The sequence below is a fragment of the Protopterus annectens genome, chromosome 12.part0, assembly GCF_019279795.1.
Source record: "Protopterus annectens isolate FY-2018-M chromosome 12.part0, PAN1.0, whole genome shotgun sequence".
In the NCBI taxonomy this organism is placed as follows: Eukaryota; Metazoa; Chordata; order Ceratodontiformes; family Protopteridae; genus Protopterus; species Protopterus annectens.
Window position 1 is genome coordinate 627,975,509 of NC_056746.1, and position 19,180 is coordinate 627,994,688.

The 19,180-nt window shown below is 37.8% G+C and overlaps 1 protein-coding gene across 2 annotated transcripts in view; it reads right to left on the reverse strand.

Annotated features, from left to right (window-relative positions):
* The window catches only part of CCP110 (centriolar coiled-coil protein 110), a 640,744-nt gene that overhangs the window by 108,034 nt on the left and 513,530 nt on the right, over positions 1-19,180 (reverse strand). For both annotated transcript variants that reach the window (XM_044089754.1, XM_044089755.1), the window contains one exon: positions 12,943-13,044. In XM_044089754.1, the coding sequence (XP_043945689.1) occupies positions 12,943-13,044 (102 nt within the window). The remainder of the gene's footprint in view (positions 1-12,942; positions 13,045-19,180) is intronic.

A 19,180-nucleotide genomic window follows, 5' to 3' on the forward strand; every position in this document is an offset into this window, starting at 1 on the left:
GAGTCCGACATAGCGCCAGCAACTCTAACACTGTGGGTTCTGTCCTTAAGCCAGTTTGCAACCCATCTTGTGACATATGGGTTTACATTTAAGCTGGTAAGTTTTTTACAATACCCGAGTGGGGTATTGTGTCGAAAGCCTTTGCAAGGTCAAGGTAGGCTGTATGGACTGCCTTTCCTCATCAATGACCTTGGTGACTGTTTCAAGAAGTCGACCAAGTTCAAAAGGCATGATCTTCCCTTGACGGTTAAACTGGGTCGGGTCCAATGTCTGCAAGTCCCCTATATCTTTGTTTATGAGCTCCATTATGATCCTCTCCATAGCTTTGCAGACTAGACTTGTTAAGCTTATGGGGCGGTAATTACCAGGGTCCGTGAGAGGCACCAACTTTGTGGAGTGGGACCACAGTTGCTGCACGCCACTCCTTGGGCACGTATCCTGTGGTAAGGCTGAGATTAAACAGCTGCCTTATGTGCGGGTTTAATTCCTCATTTAGCTCAAGGTAGCACACAGCCGGGGACACCATCCGTCCCATTGATGCTGTGTTTTAGCTTTAGAGAGAGCAGCTTTCACCTGCGCATTTGAGATGTCTGGGAGGCTACACTGCTGGGATAGTTATCTCTCCTTTAGGGGAGAGGGGTGAAGTTTGCACTGAACCTGTCTGCCAGTATGTTGGCAATGTCTGTGGGTTCAGTGATTTTGTATCATTTTGGACTAATTCTGAGCATATCTGGGAGTTTCCACCCAGGTTCCTAACATAGCTGAAAAAGGCCTTATGATTGTCCTTTAAATCCATGGCAATTTTTCTCTCAAAATTGGCCTTAGTTGATTTTATGAGTGCTCGTATTTTTACTAATAATGATCAGGGGTGACTTCCCTTTTATGGATTTTGTTCTATCATGTAATAGCTTTCTCCTCTTATTGTAAAGTTTGTTAATGGCTGGGGTCCACCAGACTGGACGTTTGCCCTTTGTGGAAAGAGTCTTGGTTTTATTTGGGATTGCCTGATCCATGCAGTCCTGGAGGTGTTCATAGAAGGCATTTGTAAGGGCTTCCGCAGCTTGGGTTGTGGTTTCCACTGTCTCAGGGGCCTTGAAGGACACCACACCAGTCTTGAGTAGTGTGAAGTTTGCTTTAGAGAAGTTCTTCACTGTGGTTTTTTTTGTTTGGGGTGGGGGTGGGATGTGGATTTCCAGTGAGATTAGTTTATGATCAGATCTCACCAATGAGGGATATACTTCCGTGTGGAGCATTTTGTCCCCATGTTTGTGATAATGAGATCTAGTATATTTTCTCCTCTCGTGGGAACAGTGACTAGCTGTTCCATGGCATTTGAATTTATGAACTCCAGGAACCGTTGGGCTAGAAAGTTAGGGCTTGAGTAATGTTCCCAGTCTATATTCGGGCAGTTGAAGTCACCCAATATGATGGTGTTTGGAGATACATTTATACCCTCCAGTGTCTTCAGGAAGGCTGTGTGGTGTTCCTGAGTTTGAGAGGGTGGCCTGTAGCATGCTACAATTTGTAGAGCAGTTTTGCCTATGGTTAGTTGCACCTGGATGGTTTCAAGCTTCATGCGTTGCCACCAACCTGGAGGTGTGGGTATCCTTTATGAATATGGATACACCCTCCTTTTGTGGTGTGGTCCGGGTTTTGGGGCCGGAATGCATGATATGAGGTAAAACCTAATAGTGCCGGGGTGCTCTCAGGAGCCTTGAACCAGGTTTCAGTTACAGCACAGGCATCGATGTTCTCCATACTGAGAAGGGCCTCGAGTGCGTGCATTTTGAGATTTAGACTTCTGGCATTGAGCAGCATTACCCTCAGTTTCTTCCCATTTTTGTTTTCTAGGGTGGTAGGTTTAGAATTTGAGCCTTGCCTAAAAAAGGCACTATAGGGGTGGCAAGAGCCTTAGCTAATATCCGGAATCCCAGGGGTGACAGGTGCAAGCCGCCCTCAAGCAGCGTGGCTTGTCAAGCATGTCATCCCAGGCAGACAGACACTGGATCCCCTTTGAATGACACCAGACATTAAGCCAATTGTTAAAGCTGATCATCTTGTCTCTATATTGTGGCATCATTCTTGGTGAAGGAAGGATACTGCTCAGGGTTAGGGTCATACCTGCCTGGGCTACATAATCAGAGAGCTCCTCTATGTCTCTTTTCATGTAGTCCAGGGAGGTATGTCTCAGGTCGCTCACACCAGCATGGACAATGACTGTGTCATATTTGTACTTGCCATGGAGTGACCCGAGTGCTTGTGTTATGTGGCGGATTCTAGCGCCCGATAGGCAGCTTACTGTGACCCTCTCCTTGTTCAGCCTGGTGAGTGGGACGCCAGTGTGTCTGACTATGGAGTCACCTATGACAAGTATGTTTGGTGTTGTATTTGGCTTTAAGGGCTGTGACTGCTTTGCACACTGCTTTTGTGGTTTATGTGTTGCTTGTGGGGTGTCTTGAGGTAGCAGTTGTTTGGGTGTCTGCTTTGGAGGCCTCTGCTGTTTAGGTAAATTATTACTCAGAGCCTCCGAGTATGTCTTTGTGTGTTTATGTGTTTGATTCAGTGGTGTGGTAGCATTATGTGAGGCTGGTTTTGTGGTGTGTGTAGTTGCCTTCTCCTCCTGTCTGGTCTTGCCAGTCCTGAGTTGAGAGAGCTCAGCCTCCAGTTTGGCTAAAAAGCTGCATCTCGCAAGTATTTGTGTTATGTGGGAGGAGGAGAGGGTTGTCTGTGTACATGAGGCAGTTATAACATTGCCTCAAGATTCCCAGATTCACCGGCTGGACCGGAGAGGAGATTGACAACTGACCTTTGGACATGCTAGAATAATATTGGGAATTCCTTAATAACTGAAAACAAGGGCCAGTGGGGAGTGAGGGTGTAGTGCTTTTAATTTTAGTGCTGACTTATATAATTGCTTTAGTGAGCAAGTGCCAGGTAACTTGAGTGCAATGTGTTACAAGTAACTAAATGCAAAACGACAAACAGTAACTTTCTTTCAAGTGAAACAAGGAAATAAGTACAGTAAGCAATGCAGATATTACTAGTGATCCACAGAAGCGCTGAGAAGCCGTGTATTAGGTGGAATTAGCTTCCAGGGAAATAACAAGCAAACAAACAACAAGCATATAAACAAAGCTAGATTCAGCAGGCCTGGATCTAGTCTATGCTAGAGCAAACAAGGTGTACCAATTTCAGTAAGATACAGTTCAAATATTCAGGCACTATAAACCTTTAACCAGAAATTCCCAGCTCAGAAGGGCAGAGTCCAGCCTCTTCTCCCACAAGAGTGCAGACCACGAACCTTCTTAATGTAAAATAACTGGCCTGAAGCCCAAGTGCCTAAACCAGAACTAATACACTTGGACACTGGGCTCTCAATCAGCAGTTCCCAACTTAGAAGGATGAAAGCTACCTGTCCTGCCACCACAGTGCTTGCCACAAACCTTCCTAATGTAAAACAACTGGTCTGAAGCCCAAGTGCTTAATCCAAAAGGCTTAGAATGATAGCTACACTTTAATCAAGTTACAACCAAGCAGTAATAAATACAATTGAATACTTTAGAGAATGTCTGGATTAGTGCTCAAGTTACACAAACAACGCTAGATCCAGCAGGCTCGAATCCAGTCTATGCCACAGCAAACAAGGCGCACCAACTTCAGTAAGAAGCAGTTCAGATATGCATGCACTATAAGCCTTTAACCAGAAATTCCCAGCTCAGAAGGGCAGAGTAATTCTTTTGTCATCTTCCATTTGTGCTTCCGTAATAAGTCCCTCCAACTCCTGACATTCCTGTTTCATTAGCAGTTTCAATTTTAATTTCAAAGATCTTATTTTAGTCCACCTTGTCCCCCGATCAAGGATTTTCCTTAGAAGTTTTCCTTAATATTTTCCCCTGTATTCTATGCTTCTACTCTGCTTTAATATTACCTCAACAAACCAAAAAATCACACCCACTCTACAAGGTAATGTTTGCCAAATCGTTTAGGAACCATTAGCAAAATGTCTTACTTTTCACCTAGTTTACAGGAAACCTCCACTGTTTATCTCCAAACTAAGGTTTGTAGGTTTCTATTTACATTTCTATCACGGCATAATCCAAATGCAATAAAGGCTCCTCCATTATCTTCAACAGAAGGGCCTTACATTCCCTCATGGGGATAATTTTATCAAATCTTGACCAGGAGCCCCATTTTTTTTTACTACAGAATGTAAAATCTGTATCACCTTTTCTTACTCCCCTTAATTTTCAACCATCTACCAGTCCTAATATATGTAACAATCTTTTTATGTTCATCCACTTTTCTCAACCTGTTTCTTGAAAATCATATTCCAATATTCCACCACTATCAAAACACATTTAAACACTTGCATTTTAACAGAGTTTTCCTTATACAATATTCTTTTGCTCTCAGTTGTATATACACTCCCACAATAATATAACTGAGTCCGTTGATCATCCATTTCCATATCAGCAAGGATTCATCCCCTGCATTGTAAGTTATATCCATTTTAAAATTTCCTACCCGCATGGTGAGTAATAGGACCCCCTTTCCCCTCCATTTTTTTAAGAATCAAATGCTAGGACTGAAATACATTTTCTTTCCACTTTTTTGTGTTCCTCCTCTGACATATGCATCTCATAAGCTACCGATAGATCTACTTCCGGTCTCTTTAAATATAACAATATTCTCTCCCTTTTTACATTAACATTCCAAGACATGTTAATTCTCTAGTGTCTAACAGCCCTCCTTCCATCTCTAAAATCCACCTTCCCTCTTTGCATAACTTGCCTTTTGTTTTTGTCCCCTCTTTCAACTCTGAAAACTGCCACTCCTCTCCCTTGTCCTCTGGAAGTACTAGTCCCAGCCATATTCTCTTATATTGTAATGAATCTTGACCACTTACACTCCCAAACCTCCAGCTAAGCCAAATAACCTTTAAAAAAATAAAAAAACTAAGAAGTACGTGCAACATTTCTTTCTTTCATGGAGACGGCATTGCCTCTTCCTTGGCCACAGAGTCTAGCCCCAGAAACTCTCCTGAACTGAAGAACTAGAGCAACTGGGTTTCTGAGGCAATTCTCCCTGTATCTCCATCCCAGTCTTTCCTTTTTCACTTCAGCTTTTACCCTCCTTGCCAAACCTAAACATATTCCATCCAACCTTCTTTCTCTATCCTCCCCCCAACTGGGACCTTCTCATTAATCTCAGGATTTCTTTATTCTGTTCCAGTTCCCTCTTTCTACAAAATTAAAAAAAAAATCTCCTACCAACTTCTTCCTGCTTACTCAATTATAAACCACAAATATTTTGTCTCTAACATACAAACTACCTAGAATAATCATGGTTGCTAGCATCCCATTCCTATTCACTGACCCCTTTTTTGTAAAATATTTGTGAACTGAGTGGAATAGCATCAGTATTCTAACATTTGTTTACATATCTTTCTCTTCTCACAATAACTTAGCTTTTCCTTTTGCAAAACTGTAAAACAAAACACGGCTGAACCATAGCTACACCTTACTATTGATCAAAGGTTTCATAAACATGTTTGAAATAACTTAACCAAAAATAATTTAAAATCCAAACATTTATTCATGAACATAAGGTCAAACACTTTATTAGTACCTTTAGCAAAATCATTAAACTTGGTCAACATAACTCAGTCTCTAATAGGTATGTTTACCATTTCCTTCTGTCTCTACAATGGTAACAGATTAAATGTAATCACTGCTGACAAGTATACTGAAGACCAAAAACACACGAACACAGTTGAGTAAAAAAGCAGAACACCTTTATCCAACACAAAGCTTTCGGGACAACTCCCTTTTTCAATGATTAACACAAGGTGCAGTTAGTTTCAGATTTAAATACACCCACCACATATCACATGACCTGCAGCCAAGATCATATGATCAGTTACATTAACATTCAACATGCAATCACTATCATTTTTACTAAGTAAAATACAATATTATAACTTATATGGACACACTTATACAAATACACATGTTCTTATAAAAATATGCCTATAAAAAATATATATATATGCTATGCCCTAGCACTCAAAGTTCATCTACTCAACAATCGTCTCTTACATATTATATCTAAAATTATAAAAGTAAATATTTATTTAATACCGTAGAATTTCTACAGCAATATTAAAACCATGACAAAGGCCATGTTACAAAATATAAATCATTTTAAACAGTTATGCTGCAGCTTTACTAAAATTGGTTTTATTGACACAGATGCATTTAAACCAGGTTCAGTGTCTGCTGACAATCGCACTATCCATTCGTATTCCCTCACTTCAAGTTGGTTACATATATCACCCCCTCTTAATGTTTTATACAACATATCTATGACCCTAAACTTGAACATATGTTCATTACCACATTCTTTTATATGTTTGTATAAAGCATTTGTCTCACACTGTCTCCTTATGCTGGACTTATGTTCAATTATACGATCCCTGAGTCTTCTTGTTGTCATCCCCACATAGAAGGATGAACATGCTACACAAGTTGCTATATAAACAACGTAGCAAGAGGCACATTTTGCTAATCCATTAAATTTGTAGCATTTATTAGTGACAGGGTGTTTAAATGTATTATTGTGTAATGAATTATCATCTTGTACTGGCACTATATCAATACAACAACTACAATTGTAACAACATATAGTGCCTCTAGTTCTTCCATCAGATTGATGAGTGGAGGTGTATAAGAAATCTTTATAACATAACAATGACTTCAACGATCTCTTATTCCTATATGCAAATGAAGGTGTATTCCCTACTACTGCTCTTATATCATCTTGTGCTAACAGTATTTTCCAATATTTATTTACAACCCTCCTAACTATATGTGTTTTCATATTATATGACGTTATAAATCTTAATTTAGCATCATCCCTCACATTTTCAAACTCATTACAAATATTACCAAATATTAACTGCCACTCCTCTCCCTTGTCCTCTGGAAGTACTAGTCCCAGCCATATTCTCTTATATTGTAATGAATCTTGACCACTTACACTCCCAAACCTCCAGCTAAGCCAAATAACCTTTAAAAAAATAAAAAAACTAAGAAGTACGTACAACATTTCTTTCTTTCATGGAGACGGCATTGCCTCTTCCTTGGCCACAGAGTCTAGCCCCAGAAACTCTCCTGAACTGAAGAACTAGAGCAACTGGGTTTCTGAGGCAATTCTCCCTGCATCTCCATCCCAGTCTTTCCTTTTTCACTTCAGCTTTTACCCTCCTTGCCAAACCTAAACATATTCCATCCAACCTTCTTTCTCTATCCTCCCCCCAACTGGGACCTTCTCATTAATCTCAGGATTTCTTTATTCTGTTCCAGTTCCCTCTTTCTACAAAATTAAAAAAAAAATCTCCTACCAACTTCTTCCTGCTTACTCAATTATAAACCACAAATATTTTGTCTCTAACATACAAACTACCTAGAATAATCATGGTTGCTAGCATCCCAGTCCTATTCACTGACCCCTTTTTTGTAAAATATTTGTGAACTGAGTGGAATAGCATCAGTATTCTAACATTTGTTTACATATCTTTCTCTTCTCACAATAACTTAGCTTCTCCTTTTGCAAAACTGTAAAACAAAACACGGCTGAACCATAGCTACACCTTACTATTGATCAAAGGTTTCATAAACATGTTTGAAATAACTTAACCAAAAATAATTTAAAATCCAAACATTTATTCATGAACATAAGGTCAAACACTTTATTAGTACCTTTAGCAAAATCATTAAACTTGGTCAACATAACTCAGTCTCTAATAGGTATGTTTACCATTTCCTTCTGTCTCTACAATGGTAACAGATTAAATGTCCCATCCTTAGCTCTACCAACTCAGCGATTTCCTTACTTCTATATAATTGACTATTTAGGTGAAGCAATATGTGTAAAAACTAATTTACCTTTTTGTCCAATATTTCACTAATGTACCCCCCTCTGTTATACGTTCTGGCTATTACTCAGGCACTGGCACCTTTCCATATTTTACAAAGCATTACAGGTCCCTGCATTCTTCATTCAGCCTCCTCCCCACTGCAGTGTCACCTGGCCATGAGCAAACCATAATAAAAAAAAAAAAAAAAAAGATGGCACAAACATGAAACTTATGTCACTACTAGAATTTAAGGAATTTAAACTTCTGAGACCAATGTTGTATACTTGTTTAAACCACTCCTTCCATACGCCCACTTTCCTAGCTATTACTTTGTAAGAAAAAATGTAACTGAACTTGAATGTTTGTACAATACTGGAATTCAACTCTCATCTGCCATGAAACCATTTTTAACACTATGGTATCCAGGGTCTTTATTAAGGAACTGTACACTGAGTTGTTTTGTTTATATTTATTGATTTTAGATCGATGACGTTCAACTTGGTTTACTGTGGAGGCAATTTGTTACCTACAACACTTGAATTGTTCGTAGGCTTGTGCAACTGAAGCTAGCCAGGATCTTTAGTCCTGAACACATAGAAGGTTTACCATCCTGATTTTTCCTCAGTTTAATTTGTGACTTTGACATCCCAACGAATTGTGTTGCTGAAGTTTTCTGCTACACTTTGGCCCTGGTTCATCAAGGACCCTAAAAGGTGTTCATCGTATTGTTTTCTATTCACTGGTGACTTCCTAAAAAGTAGGGAAAAGATCCTGCTGGCATATTCCAAGTCTTTATGGACTCTTTGCTTTTCTGAGCTTTGGCCCAAACTACTAATTGGATGTCTTCTTTTTAGCGCAACCTTGTCCCAACCATTCAAGTCTCATTTGGCATCCTATGGAAATTAAGGTTTACCTCTTCCAGTCAAAGTCGCCCTAATTATAACCAGATACAGTATTTTACATCTCACCCCTTTTTTTCTTCACTAGTCTCTGCACCGGTATAATTAAGGCTTGGATCCTTCTTGTATGTCCTGAATAGTCTTGGTCAATGAAGACATGTTCTTCTCCACAAAACCATTAATCGGATTTCTACAGTATTGAAAGAACTTTTTCTTTCAAGGCAAATGTAGAAAATCTTACTATGATCTGTCAGGGTCTGCCATGTGGGTCTCTGCTTGGGACCTATGCTGCTCTGTGTGCCTTTTTAAGAAACATGTCCTCTTCTGGCAATTTTTTCCATTCCGCTAACTATCATATAATGAAGAGCTTACAGTCTCTGCCCTCTAAGCTCTCCAGCACACGAACAATCTCAATATTTTTCCAATGTACCTAATCTCCTTGATCTCACAGTGCTGCCTCCATGACAACCATGCAGGAGTCCTCCTCCTCTGTCTTTGCTGTCAGTAGTTCATTCTATTGCAGGAGTGTTTGTAAAAACTCAGAATGTTTATTCGCTGCATCTTTCAAGACCTTGACATCCTCTGTAATGTATTCTTCCAGCATACTATTCATATTCTTGAGTTCTAAAAACACATCCCATATGGTAACCTCTGTGCAATCTGCTACACTGCCGGCCCGGGATGGCTCAGAACTAGAAGACTTTACTGACAGAAACTTTCTGTGCAAGTTCTAATACCATTTCTCTTGTTTTTCCAACTCTGTTTTTCTTCTTCATGGACATGCATCTAAACTATCTTTTCTTATACTGTAATTTGAGAGTATGATTACCTATTGCGAAGATCACTGTCTGATCTTAGTTTATTTCTAAGGGAATTGAGGAGTATAGGTGCTTATCCACTCCTTGCCATACTGGAAGTCCTAAACACCATATTCTTGAGATTAAAGCTAGAGCACTAGGACAGGTTTCGTTTGATGCTGAGTGCATTTGAAACAAAAGATCATAAAGCGATAAAGGACATATTAATCTCCATGGTAATACCAGCTCTTGATTACAACTTAATCTTCTGTACTTTAAAAATGACTAAAAAAGGAGAACTTGAAATTGCACAAGACGTTATGCTAAAAAATAAGAACAACTAGATCTTTGCCATACACAGAATAATTACAAAAAAATAGGTTTCTATAGTATTCTTTACAGATTGGTCAGAAGGAAATGATGTTTGTCCTTTAAATCAATAATGGACAATGATTTAATAACTTAAATGGAATTGGATTTGGTCATGCTACTTTAAGATATAAGAGAAAGGGGACTAATTTATAAAATGAAACACGATAACACTAAAAGAGACAGACATGTAATGCAACAAATACCATGACTGTGGAATAAATTGCTGTTAAACATCAAACAAATTAACTTTATTGAAAAGCAGACTAGAACACTATCTGGTAAATAATAAATTCAAACATGGAACCTGCACTACTGAAGGTCAGATAGGACTGTCTACAAAGATGGTACAACTATTCCTGTGCTCACATCTAGTACCTCAATTCAACGGTGCTTGAAATGCTTATATCCTTTTTAATGCTCAGTATCCACGAGTCTCTACCTTATAACACTATATCTCACCCAGCAATAACACACCCAGAGCACAGGACATATTATCACAAGCATTAATACACATTCCTCATGAGTCCTTCAATCTTGGAGACCCAAACATCAACGGGCAAACCATAAACAAAACCTGCTCACCTTCTCGAATGAATCTCTTTAACTTGCACATCAAATATAACAACCCATCAAACACTACCTCTACTCTCAACTGCATTTTAACCTCATAATTTAATAACATAAATAAAACTGTTTTTCTGTCAGGCAGCCTTAGAGATCAGAACCAAACCCTTGCAACTAAGCTACAAACCCACTCAAGCTTGCCTCCTTCTTACAAAATGAAATGATAAATATAAGAAGGAACTTGGCAAAGGCTAAAGGAATAATGATATGTGGTGGCAAAAGTGTTAATAATGCAAAGAATGAAAATGTTATCCTTATGTCCAGATAGTGAGATCTCAAATGGAGCCCTGGGGTAGCAGATTGATGGACTTTAAATCTTTACAAGGATAAAGGAAAAATGGCAGCAGTTCAGGAGAGGACAAAATGGTGAAATGTCTGTCCCAAAAGCCAAATGATGATCTAAAGTTACACAAAGGAGGTGGCTGGGTGGACCATTTTGTAATACAGAAAAACTGCTGAAACATCTAAACAGCACTTGCAAGTCACAGCAGGTAGTATTATGTAGAAAAAAGGAGGAATACTGGAAGACAGTGGGACACTTGCTCAGGGTCAGTGGGCATGAAGCAACCTCATGATGAGCTAGTGGTTTCAAAAACAAAGTAATACAAGAGAAGAAGCAAGGGTATAATTGTCATTACTGGGGCAAAATTTCAATCTCCCATTTTGTCAGATTTGGTCCCCTTCACCATAGATGGTGTGACCCTGGAGAAGGTGTATAATAATTTGGTGCTTTATCTAGGTTTCAATATTTTTTAAAAAGTCAGTATATTCCTCATTTTTCTGAAAGGTGAGTAATGTATCAAAGTCAATAAATTCTCCCTCACCCAGGTCAAAGTATTCAATTACAGACAACTGTTCATGTCAATCTGGTCAACCTGTGATTGGACCAGTAATGTTATCGCAAAAGATTGTGCAGAACTAGTCACATAGCATAACAGATTACATCAAATACTTTCCAAGACTATTCTATATAATGATCTTCACAATAATAATAATCCTCCACAAAAAAATCAGGAAGCAACCTACTTTACTTAAATGTGTATTTACATTAACTATAAGCAAATTATAAAGGACAGCATGCATAGTAGAAATAGGTATACAACTATTTTCTGACAATGCGAAGTAATCAGCACATTACAAAAATATTGAGATTACAGCAATTCACCAGGCAAATAAACCGTGTATTATAAAAAAAAATAAAAGTGATAGTGACAATGAAAGATCCTGCACTGTTTTATTCATAATGCTTTATTGCACGGTTCTGTATATTACTTGTCATGACTAGTAATGTCTTTCGGCTTTTCCCGGTTAGGGGTCGCCACAGCGAAACTCCAGTCCGCTAATGATTGGCAGAGGATTTTTAAGGTGCCGAGTTGCCAGCCCGATGCCCAACCTTCAAAGAAGGCACACCCATTCACGCACGCACCTACCTGCATGTCTTTATACGTCACTCAACCACGGGGAGGACATACAGACTCCACACAGAAGGCGCTCCAGCCGAAAATTGAACGGGAGAATATTGCTTGCTATGACTACTGCTACTAATATAAAATACTAAGGGAGTACAAAATACAGGTTACGTTCTACTTAACTATATATTGAGATAGTGACTACATAAACACCATTCACCTTGGAATTAACATATGTTTACATTTTCCAGCCATTATAATTGGCAATCCAGAATTTTTTAACAAATGAAGCAAATAAAAAAAATTAAAATAACACTAAAGTAACAACAATATTTAGATAAGAAGTTACAAACAAAGGTCCCATTTGAACAAATTATCAAGGCAAGAAAATATAAAAAAAATGCATAGTAATCTTTGATAAAGAACAAGGGAGCTCCACAATATTCTGGTTAAATTTTCAACAGACCTTGTGGGAACTACATGGTTAAAAAAATAAAATAAAATATCAAACCATTTATTTAACCAACCTGGTAGCACTCTGAGTACAAAAGCACCTTAACTGGCAAAATAAAAGCCTGAACCTATGAATACTGAAATTTCTGTTCACATTCTGTAACTAAACCAAAAATAAAAATATATGAGAGAGTAGAACTAATTTCACTATTTAGTAAAGAAAGACAGTGTTGGCAAGAAATGCATATGATGCTGCATGTATCATCACACCAGAGGTGACCTGCTGCATTTGGTTTGAGAGGAGTCACCCTATTGGTGACACACTTCCAACACAGCACAAACACTGTTTTCCATTACTTTCTAAGAGGATTTTGATTAATGGATATGTATAACTAAGAGGATGGCCCTCTTTTTGGGTATATTTAATCGTTACTTGGAAAAAACACTTCATTATTAAATGCAATGGGTACCTGAGCCAGTACTCGATCCTGCAATGACATATCTTGTGAAGACACTGGTCCTCTTCTAGAATAAGGTTCAGACTGGAAAGTTTTAATGAACTCAATTGTATCCTGTCAACAACAATGAAAATACAATGATAAAGTCAATGTCTCAGTAAAGGTAAGAATATATTTATCAAAAGTTTTACTGTTTGGTGTGAAAAAAATATATTCCTTCAATGTCAAAACAACTGACAAGCTAAAGTTATAGGGGTACTCACCATAATAGTAAATCTTTGAGAGAAGTCCTGGAGCAAATATCACTACCAGAACTAATAAAGCAAAGTTGTGTAAGTAAACTAATAACAGTAGATATTCAGACAGATCACTGTTACAGTAGCCTAAACTATATGGGATTATCTTGCCAAGGATAAGATCACTGGACAGCTTCCAAAGCTTCAGTGGGGGGCCTTCCACGTGTGAGAGCATGCAAGTATAAAGTAAATGTATTAGGTATCAAAATTCAGTGCTTTTTTACCTCTAAACAAAAAGAGAAGCTAAAGCCCTGAAGCTACAGAAGTATGTGCTAGGAGCAGAGGAGAAGAAAGAAACCCCCAACCTGGCAAAAATAGAAGGCAGAAAAAAGAAAAAGGGTTTGTACACCAACAGTGATCTATTTTGAACATCTACTTTACTGCTAAGTTTACTTATACAACTGTACTATGTTCATCAATAAATCACTGTTGCAGTAGCCTAAGCTACATGGTATGACCACAAAGTTTAGATAGATAGGGAGGAGATTGAAGGCAGAAGGATCAGAGTCTAGCAGCCCATGAAGCATAGTCAAAATAAATCCTGCCCAGGCCCTGGAGAAGGAATCAATCTTAAAGTGCTTGTTAAAATTATGTACAGATGAAGTCACCCTTTTTCAAAATGCTGCAGAAGTAGCCATACCTCGTTTAAAATGGGCTCTGACTTTGCCTGGAAGTGACTTACTATGATGAGAATAGCATGGGACAAGCATTTGGAAATATTTTGATCTGATTTTCTTTTCATTTTAGCTTCATAAGCAGTAAATAAATGATCTGAACTCCTGAAGTCCTTTTTTCTGTCAATAAAGTATCTGAGTTGTCTGTGGACATCCAAAGTGTGCAGAATGTTCTCTATCTTATTTTTGTTTCGGGAAAGAATACACAGAGATGAACAGAGTGATTTAAAATGAACTCTGAAACAACTTTTTGCAAGAAAGAAGGATTAATTCTTAAGGATACCTTATCTTTATGAAAAGTGAGATGGGGAAATTACCATAAAAGCTTGAAACAATGATAATCTTCTAGATGAGGTCATAGAATCTAGCAAAATTGTTTCCCACATTATGAATATTAAGTCAGCCTTGTGAGCTGGCTCAAAGGGAGACGGAGAAAGTTTTTCTAGTACAATTAAGATCTCAATACATTTTTGCCTCCAAAAGAAGGCAGGCTACTGTTGTGACAAAACAGAGAAGTTAGGACAACAAAACTTTATCTAAAAACATAACTATATACAGAAGAAAAAAGGGGAATGAAGAGACGGTTCGGCTACTGCAGCAGTGATTTGATCAAACATCTACTGTTATGGTAATTACAACTTACACAAATGTGTTGTGTTTATCATAAACCACCTTTAGCTATACGAGTTGATTATCCGATTAGGATTGAGGAGACCCTGGGGAATAGTCCTAGCACAGCATGTTCTGGTCATAGAAAAGAAATTTAATTTACAGTGCCTTGTAAAAGTATGCCAGTAGCTGCTTCTAGAATGCTTCTACAGTCCACCCTTTTCCAGTAGGCCACTGAAGAAGACAAGGCTCTAGTCAAGTGTGCCTTGACCTTGCCTGGAAGTGATTTGCCATGGTGGGAATAACAAAAAGCAATAGCAAGGGGCAACAATCTGTAAATAGTCTGGTTTGACACAAGATGTCTGAAAGAACTGGTGAGACTGTACTATACTGAAATTAACAGAAAACAACTGAAATGAGACTGGAATGAAAGTCTTTATCTGTTAATTACCTAAACTAGTGCTGAACAGGTGCCAGTCTCTCCTTTATAGGTCAAATCTCGTGTACTTTCAGAATGAATTCTCCAAACACTGTAGCTCATTTAATAAGGCTTTATATCCGAATACTGTCTTCATTAACAGTGCTGATAAACAATAACAGTCTGTAGAAATGCTGGGATGCTGTTTAAGAGTGCTGCTAAATATATCCAAAGTTTCTGCACGTACATTATGATTGTCCTGAATAATGTAAACTGTCTTCTGTACTCAGGCTCGAGTGTCTGTATTGTAGCTTCCTTTCTAAAATGCTGGATATTTAATCTTTTCTGTATGTCAGGCTCAACTAACTGACTTCCCTAACTGTCTCTGAAGTATATTTTAATAATACCAAAACCCTGTAATGCTTTACATGCCTCCACAGCCTTGATTACCTTGGTTTCCAAGCCTGGTCTTGCATTTGCCTCTTTATCTAGCATTCCATTGCTATGTACATGTTTCCCTTCAGAAAGGAACATTCTGTAGCTGGCAAGATTATTTTCTGCACATTTCATGCTTATCTTTCCTTTCTAATTAACCGATTTCTTTGAAACTGAATACATACATGTCTGACTCTATAGTTTCAGGCCTTATTCTACCTAAATGTGCTACAGTGAATTTACCGAGAATACCCTAACTCTAACAGTGCCCTTTGTAGCATCATAGCAAATAAACAGCTATTCAGCTTTCCGAGAGGATTTAGTTCTGTCAAATTAATATCTGAGTTGCCTGTGAATATCCAGATTATGAAGAATCCTTTCTCCCTGATTTTTTGATTTAGGAAAGAAAACAAGGCGGCTGATGGCTTGATTTAAAATAAATTCTGAAACTACTTTAGGCATGAATGTTTACAACTCAGACACTTGTGCATGGCAGATGCCAGAGCAATAAGTAACACAGTCTTTCACATTATGAACTATAAATCAGCCTGATAAGCTGGTTCAGAGAGACAGAATTAACTTTTCAAGAACAAAGTTAAGATCCCATATAGTTCCACCTGTTTTGTATGTAGTATAATATGCAAAACTCTTTTCATAAACTGCTTATCCAAAAACTAAGGAAGGGGAGAACCAATGAACAGCAATGCTGAAGTGTCCAGCTGATGAACTTTAAAAGAGAAATAAGAAGGACCCGAGGACAGTAACTCACATACAAACTGAAGAAATGGTGGAGCTGAATCACCTTTGGGGGTTCAGATTACATTTGTCTCTAATAAATATACTGAAGTTGACCCAAGAAACAAGGACACTGACTTGTAAAGCACAGATGAAAGGGTAGTTTTCCGTTATCGGGGCAACCTTTATTTTAAGCACTGTACTAATTGCTTAAAATGAGCAAGGTAAAACAGCTTATTGGCTCTGTTTTGGGATGATAACAAAACACAAATTACCCCTTAATAGTGATCATTGAGAGATATCTGCACAAATAGTCTTCTTGAACAGAGCAGCCCTCCTCGGTGATTTGCCCTGTTTGATTTCATGGTAAATCACAGGATGTGGCCAAGTGCTGCAGTTCCATACTTCTTACTGTTTATAAAATGCATATTAACTAATACCTTGCTGTTCTATTTAAGCAAAATAGAGTCATATTTAAAATATCGTACTTTATTTTGACCTTTGATGCGATTACTTTCAGTCAGTGCCATCTACATGCGGAACCACCAAGCTGTTCTACCGCCTGCAATAATTGCAATAATAAGTGACAGAGCGAAAACAGCGAGTAGGCTCTGCGTTGGAAAGAAAGTAAAAATTTTAAAAATGTTTGCATCCTGGCAGTAATCATGCTTCTCATTGTTTAGAAATGCATGGTAATGTAAATTTGTTGTTCTATAAGAAAATTTCTAATACATCATAGTAGTATTTTTTAAAATTGTCCTTTATGTTTCATTAAGTTCGCATCATAAACCATTGTTGATTTCAGTCAGTAATGAGTTTCATACTTCGCTGCAGTCATAAAATACGTGTTGATGTTAAAATTTGTAATCATTTAGAGAAATATTTAAAAAATAGCCCACGTTTTTGGCATTTTTGAGCCAAAAAGCAAACAACGTGAAAGGTATGGCCTCGTGTAATGTGTGCTCTGTAGGCAACATTTTTGAGCCAAAAAGCAAACAACGTGAAAGGTATGGCCTCATGTAACGTGTGCTCTGTAGGCAACAGCTGTTTTAATTTTATCATTTGCTGGAAACTTGGTAATGCCGTGTTGCATTGTTTTATGCCATTATGTTGCACATGTTTACATTTACTTATTTATTGTATGCTTCTACATTATGCAGAGTTCAGAGATGCACTCACACGGAAAGATGACTAGGAAACATCATGTGCAATCAGACAAGGTAACTTTTCTAACTTGCTGGATTGAGGTTGGGTGTTTACTAATGCAACAGTCCCTTATTTTTTCACAATGCCATTCATCTTGCATAGTGACATTTCTGCCATTCTTGTAACTCACTAAGGATTACATTCAGTCAACAATGCTAGAGTTGACATTAAAGTCCCATGCTTTGTATTTTTCATAAAATGCATGCTCCTGAAATCTTTTATTCTGTTATCTATTTAACCTCTTAACTGCAGAATCAAGGAAAATATAGAATAATCAGGTACAATCATGGATACTTTTTAAAATATCAGTACTATTAAATCAAGAAGTTGATAGAATATGAGTTTTTCACATTAGATTAATATTAAGAATTTTTTGTGGAAGAACTTACCACAAGACCCACACATAGTTTTGACTCTGTTAAGGTTAAGTAAACAGAGAAGTGGAGACTGTAATAATTTCCTACATGTTCTTGGCAACTAGTTACCGAAAGTAAAATGACTCCTTTTAATGCCCTCTATGCGATCTTTAGTTTTATGGAGAATAACAATTTTTACATTCCATTTTCACACTTTGTCAAGCCTAGATTAGATAAGATTGAGGCAGAGCTGAATCATGGCCAAAACCTGCTGCAGTACATGAAAGACTAGACAGTGGATAGGACTGATTTTTATATGGATATTTGAAAATTTTACACTCGTGTATTCAGTATTTGTTTTCAGAAAATGTGACATCTGTTGCGGTGTACAAGGAAAGAATAGTAAGAGATTTGGGCTATAAGGAGTTGAGTATTTTCATTTCACCCCTTCACTGTGATTTCAGCTTGTAAGTGAAGTGAGGTATTTGCTTGGAAACACCTCCTGCAATTATTTGCAACTGCTTTGAAAATACAGAAAGCTTTTCCCCACACATCAGAGTGGTGCTGGAGATGCCACAATGATATGGAAGGTTCATAGGATTATATTACATGAGAGTGCAGCACAGCATGGTTGATAGCAGATGCTTGGGAAATAGAGTTCAATGCTAAGCTAGCTGCATATCATCTTATCCAGTGTATGAAAGCTGTGCTACTTTTGAGGCTCTAAGTATTAGTATTTTGACTGCAGCTAAGACCATCATAACTAGGAACTGGAAAGTGAACTGGATCCAAAGTCATTACATTGCTGGAAATAACAGATTTATAAGATGGAAAGTACAGAAGTGTGAAAACGTGAAATACAAATATGGGCTTGAATGAGTTATGAGGTAGCTAATTTATTGGGTATTTAACTTTTTTATGACACCCCCATACCTCCAGCCTACATACAGTGCTGTGCCTGCTCTCATTTCTGACTCCAATCTTAGACCCTATATTTAAACTTAAGCTTTATGCATTACCTTTTATTCTTTACCTTACCTTTACTGAAACTGATAGCTGTATACAGACAGTTTCTATTATCACTTGTCTTTTTCTTTTCTCCTTGATCCTGCACTGCTGCACATATTATGGGGTTAGGAAGTATAGAAAAGGAGGAGACATGTCATGTTAAAACTTTTGAGTATGTTTAAGAATGAACACACCATTGTTTAGTGTGTGTTTGTTGATGGTTTACCTTTTATCTTACACTGCCACTTACTCTTCTTTCACTCTTCTGACAGAATTTCGATTTTGTGACAAATAAAAATACACAAAAATACTACCACGCACAGGTTCTGTAGTAAAAGGAGGGCTGAATCAATGTGCAGATAAAAAGTAGGTGAAAATATGGAAGGACCAGGCTGATAAACTGGTAAAACACAAGACTTATCCAGTACCAAAAGATTTGGGCCTGACATGGTCTCAGAAGATATCAATCTATATACTACTAGTGAAAGTGCTTTTAATTAAGAGTTTAGCTTG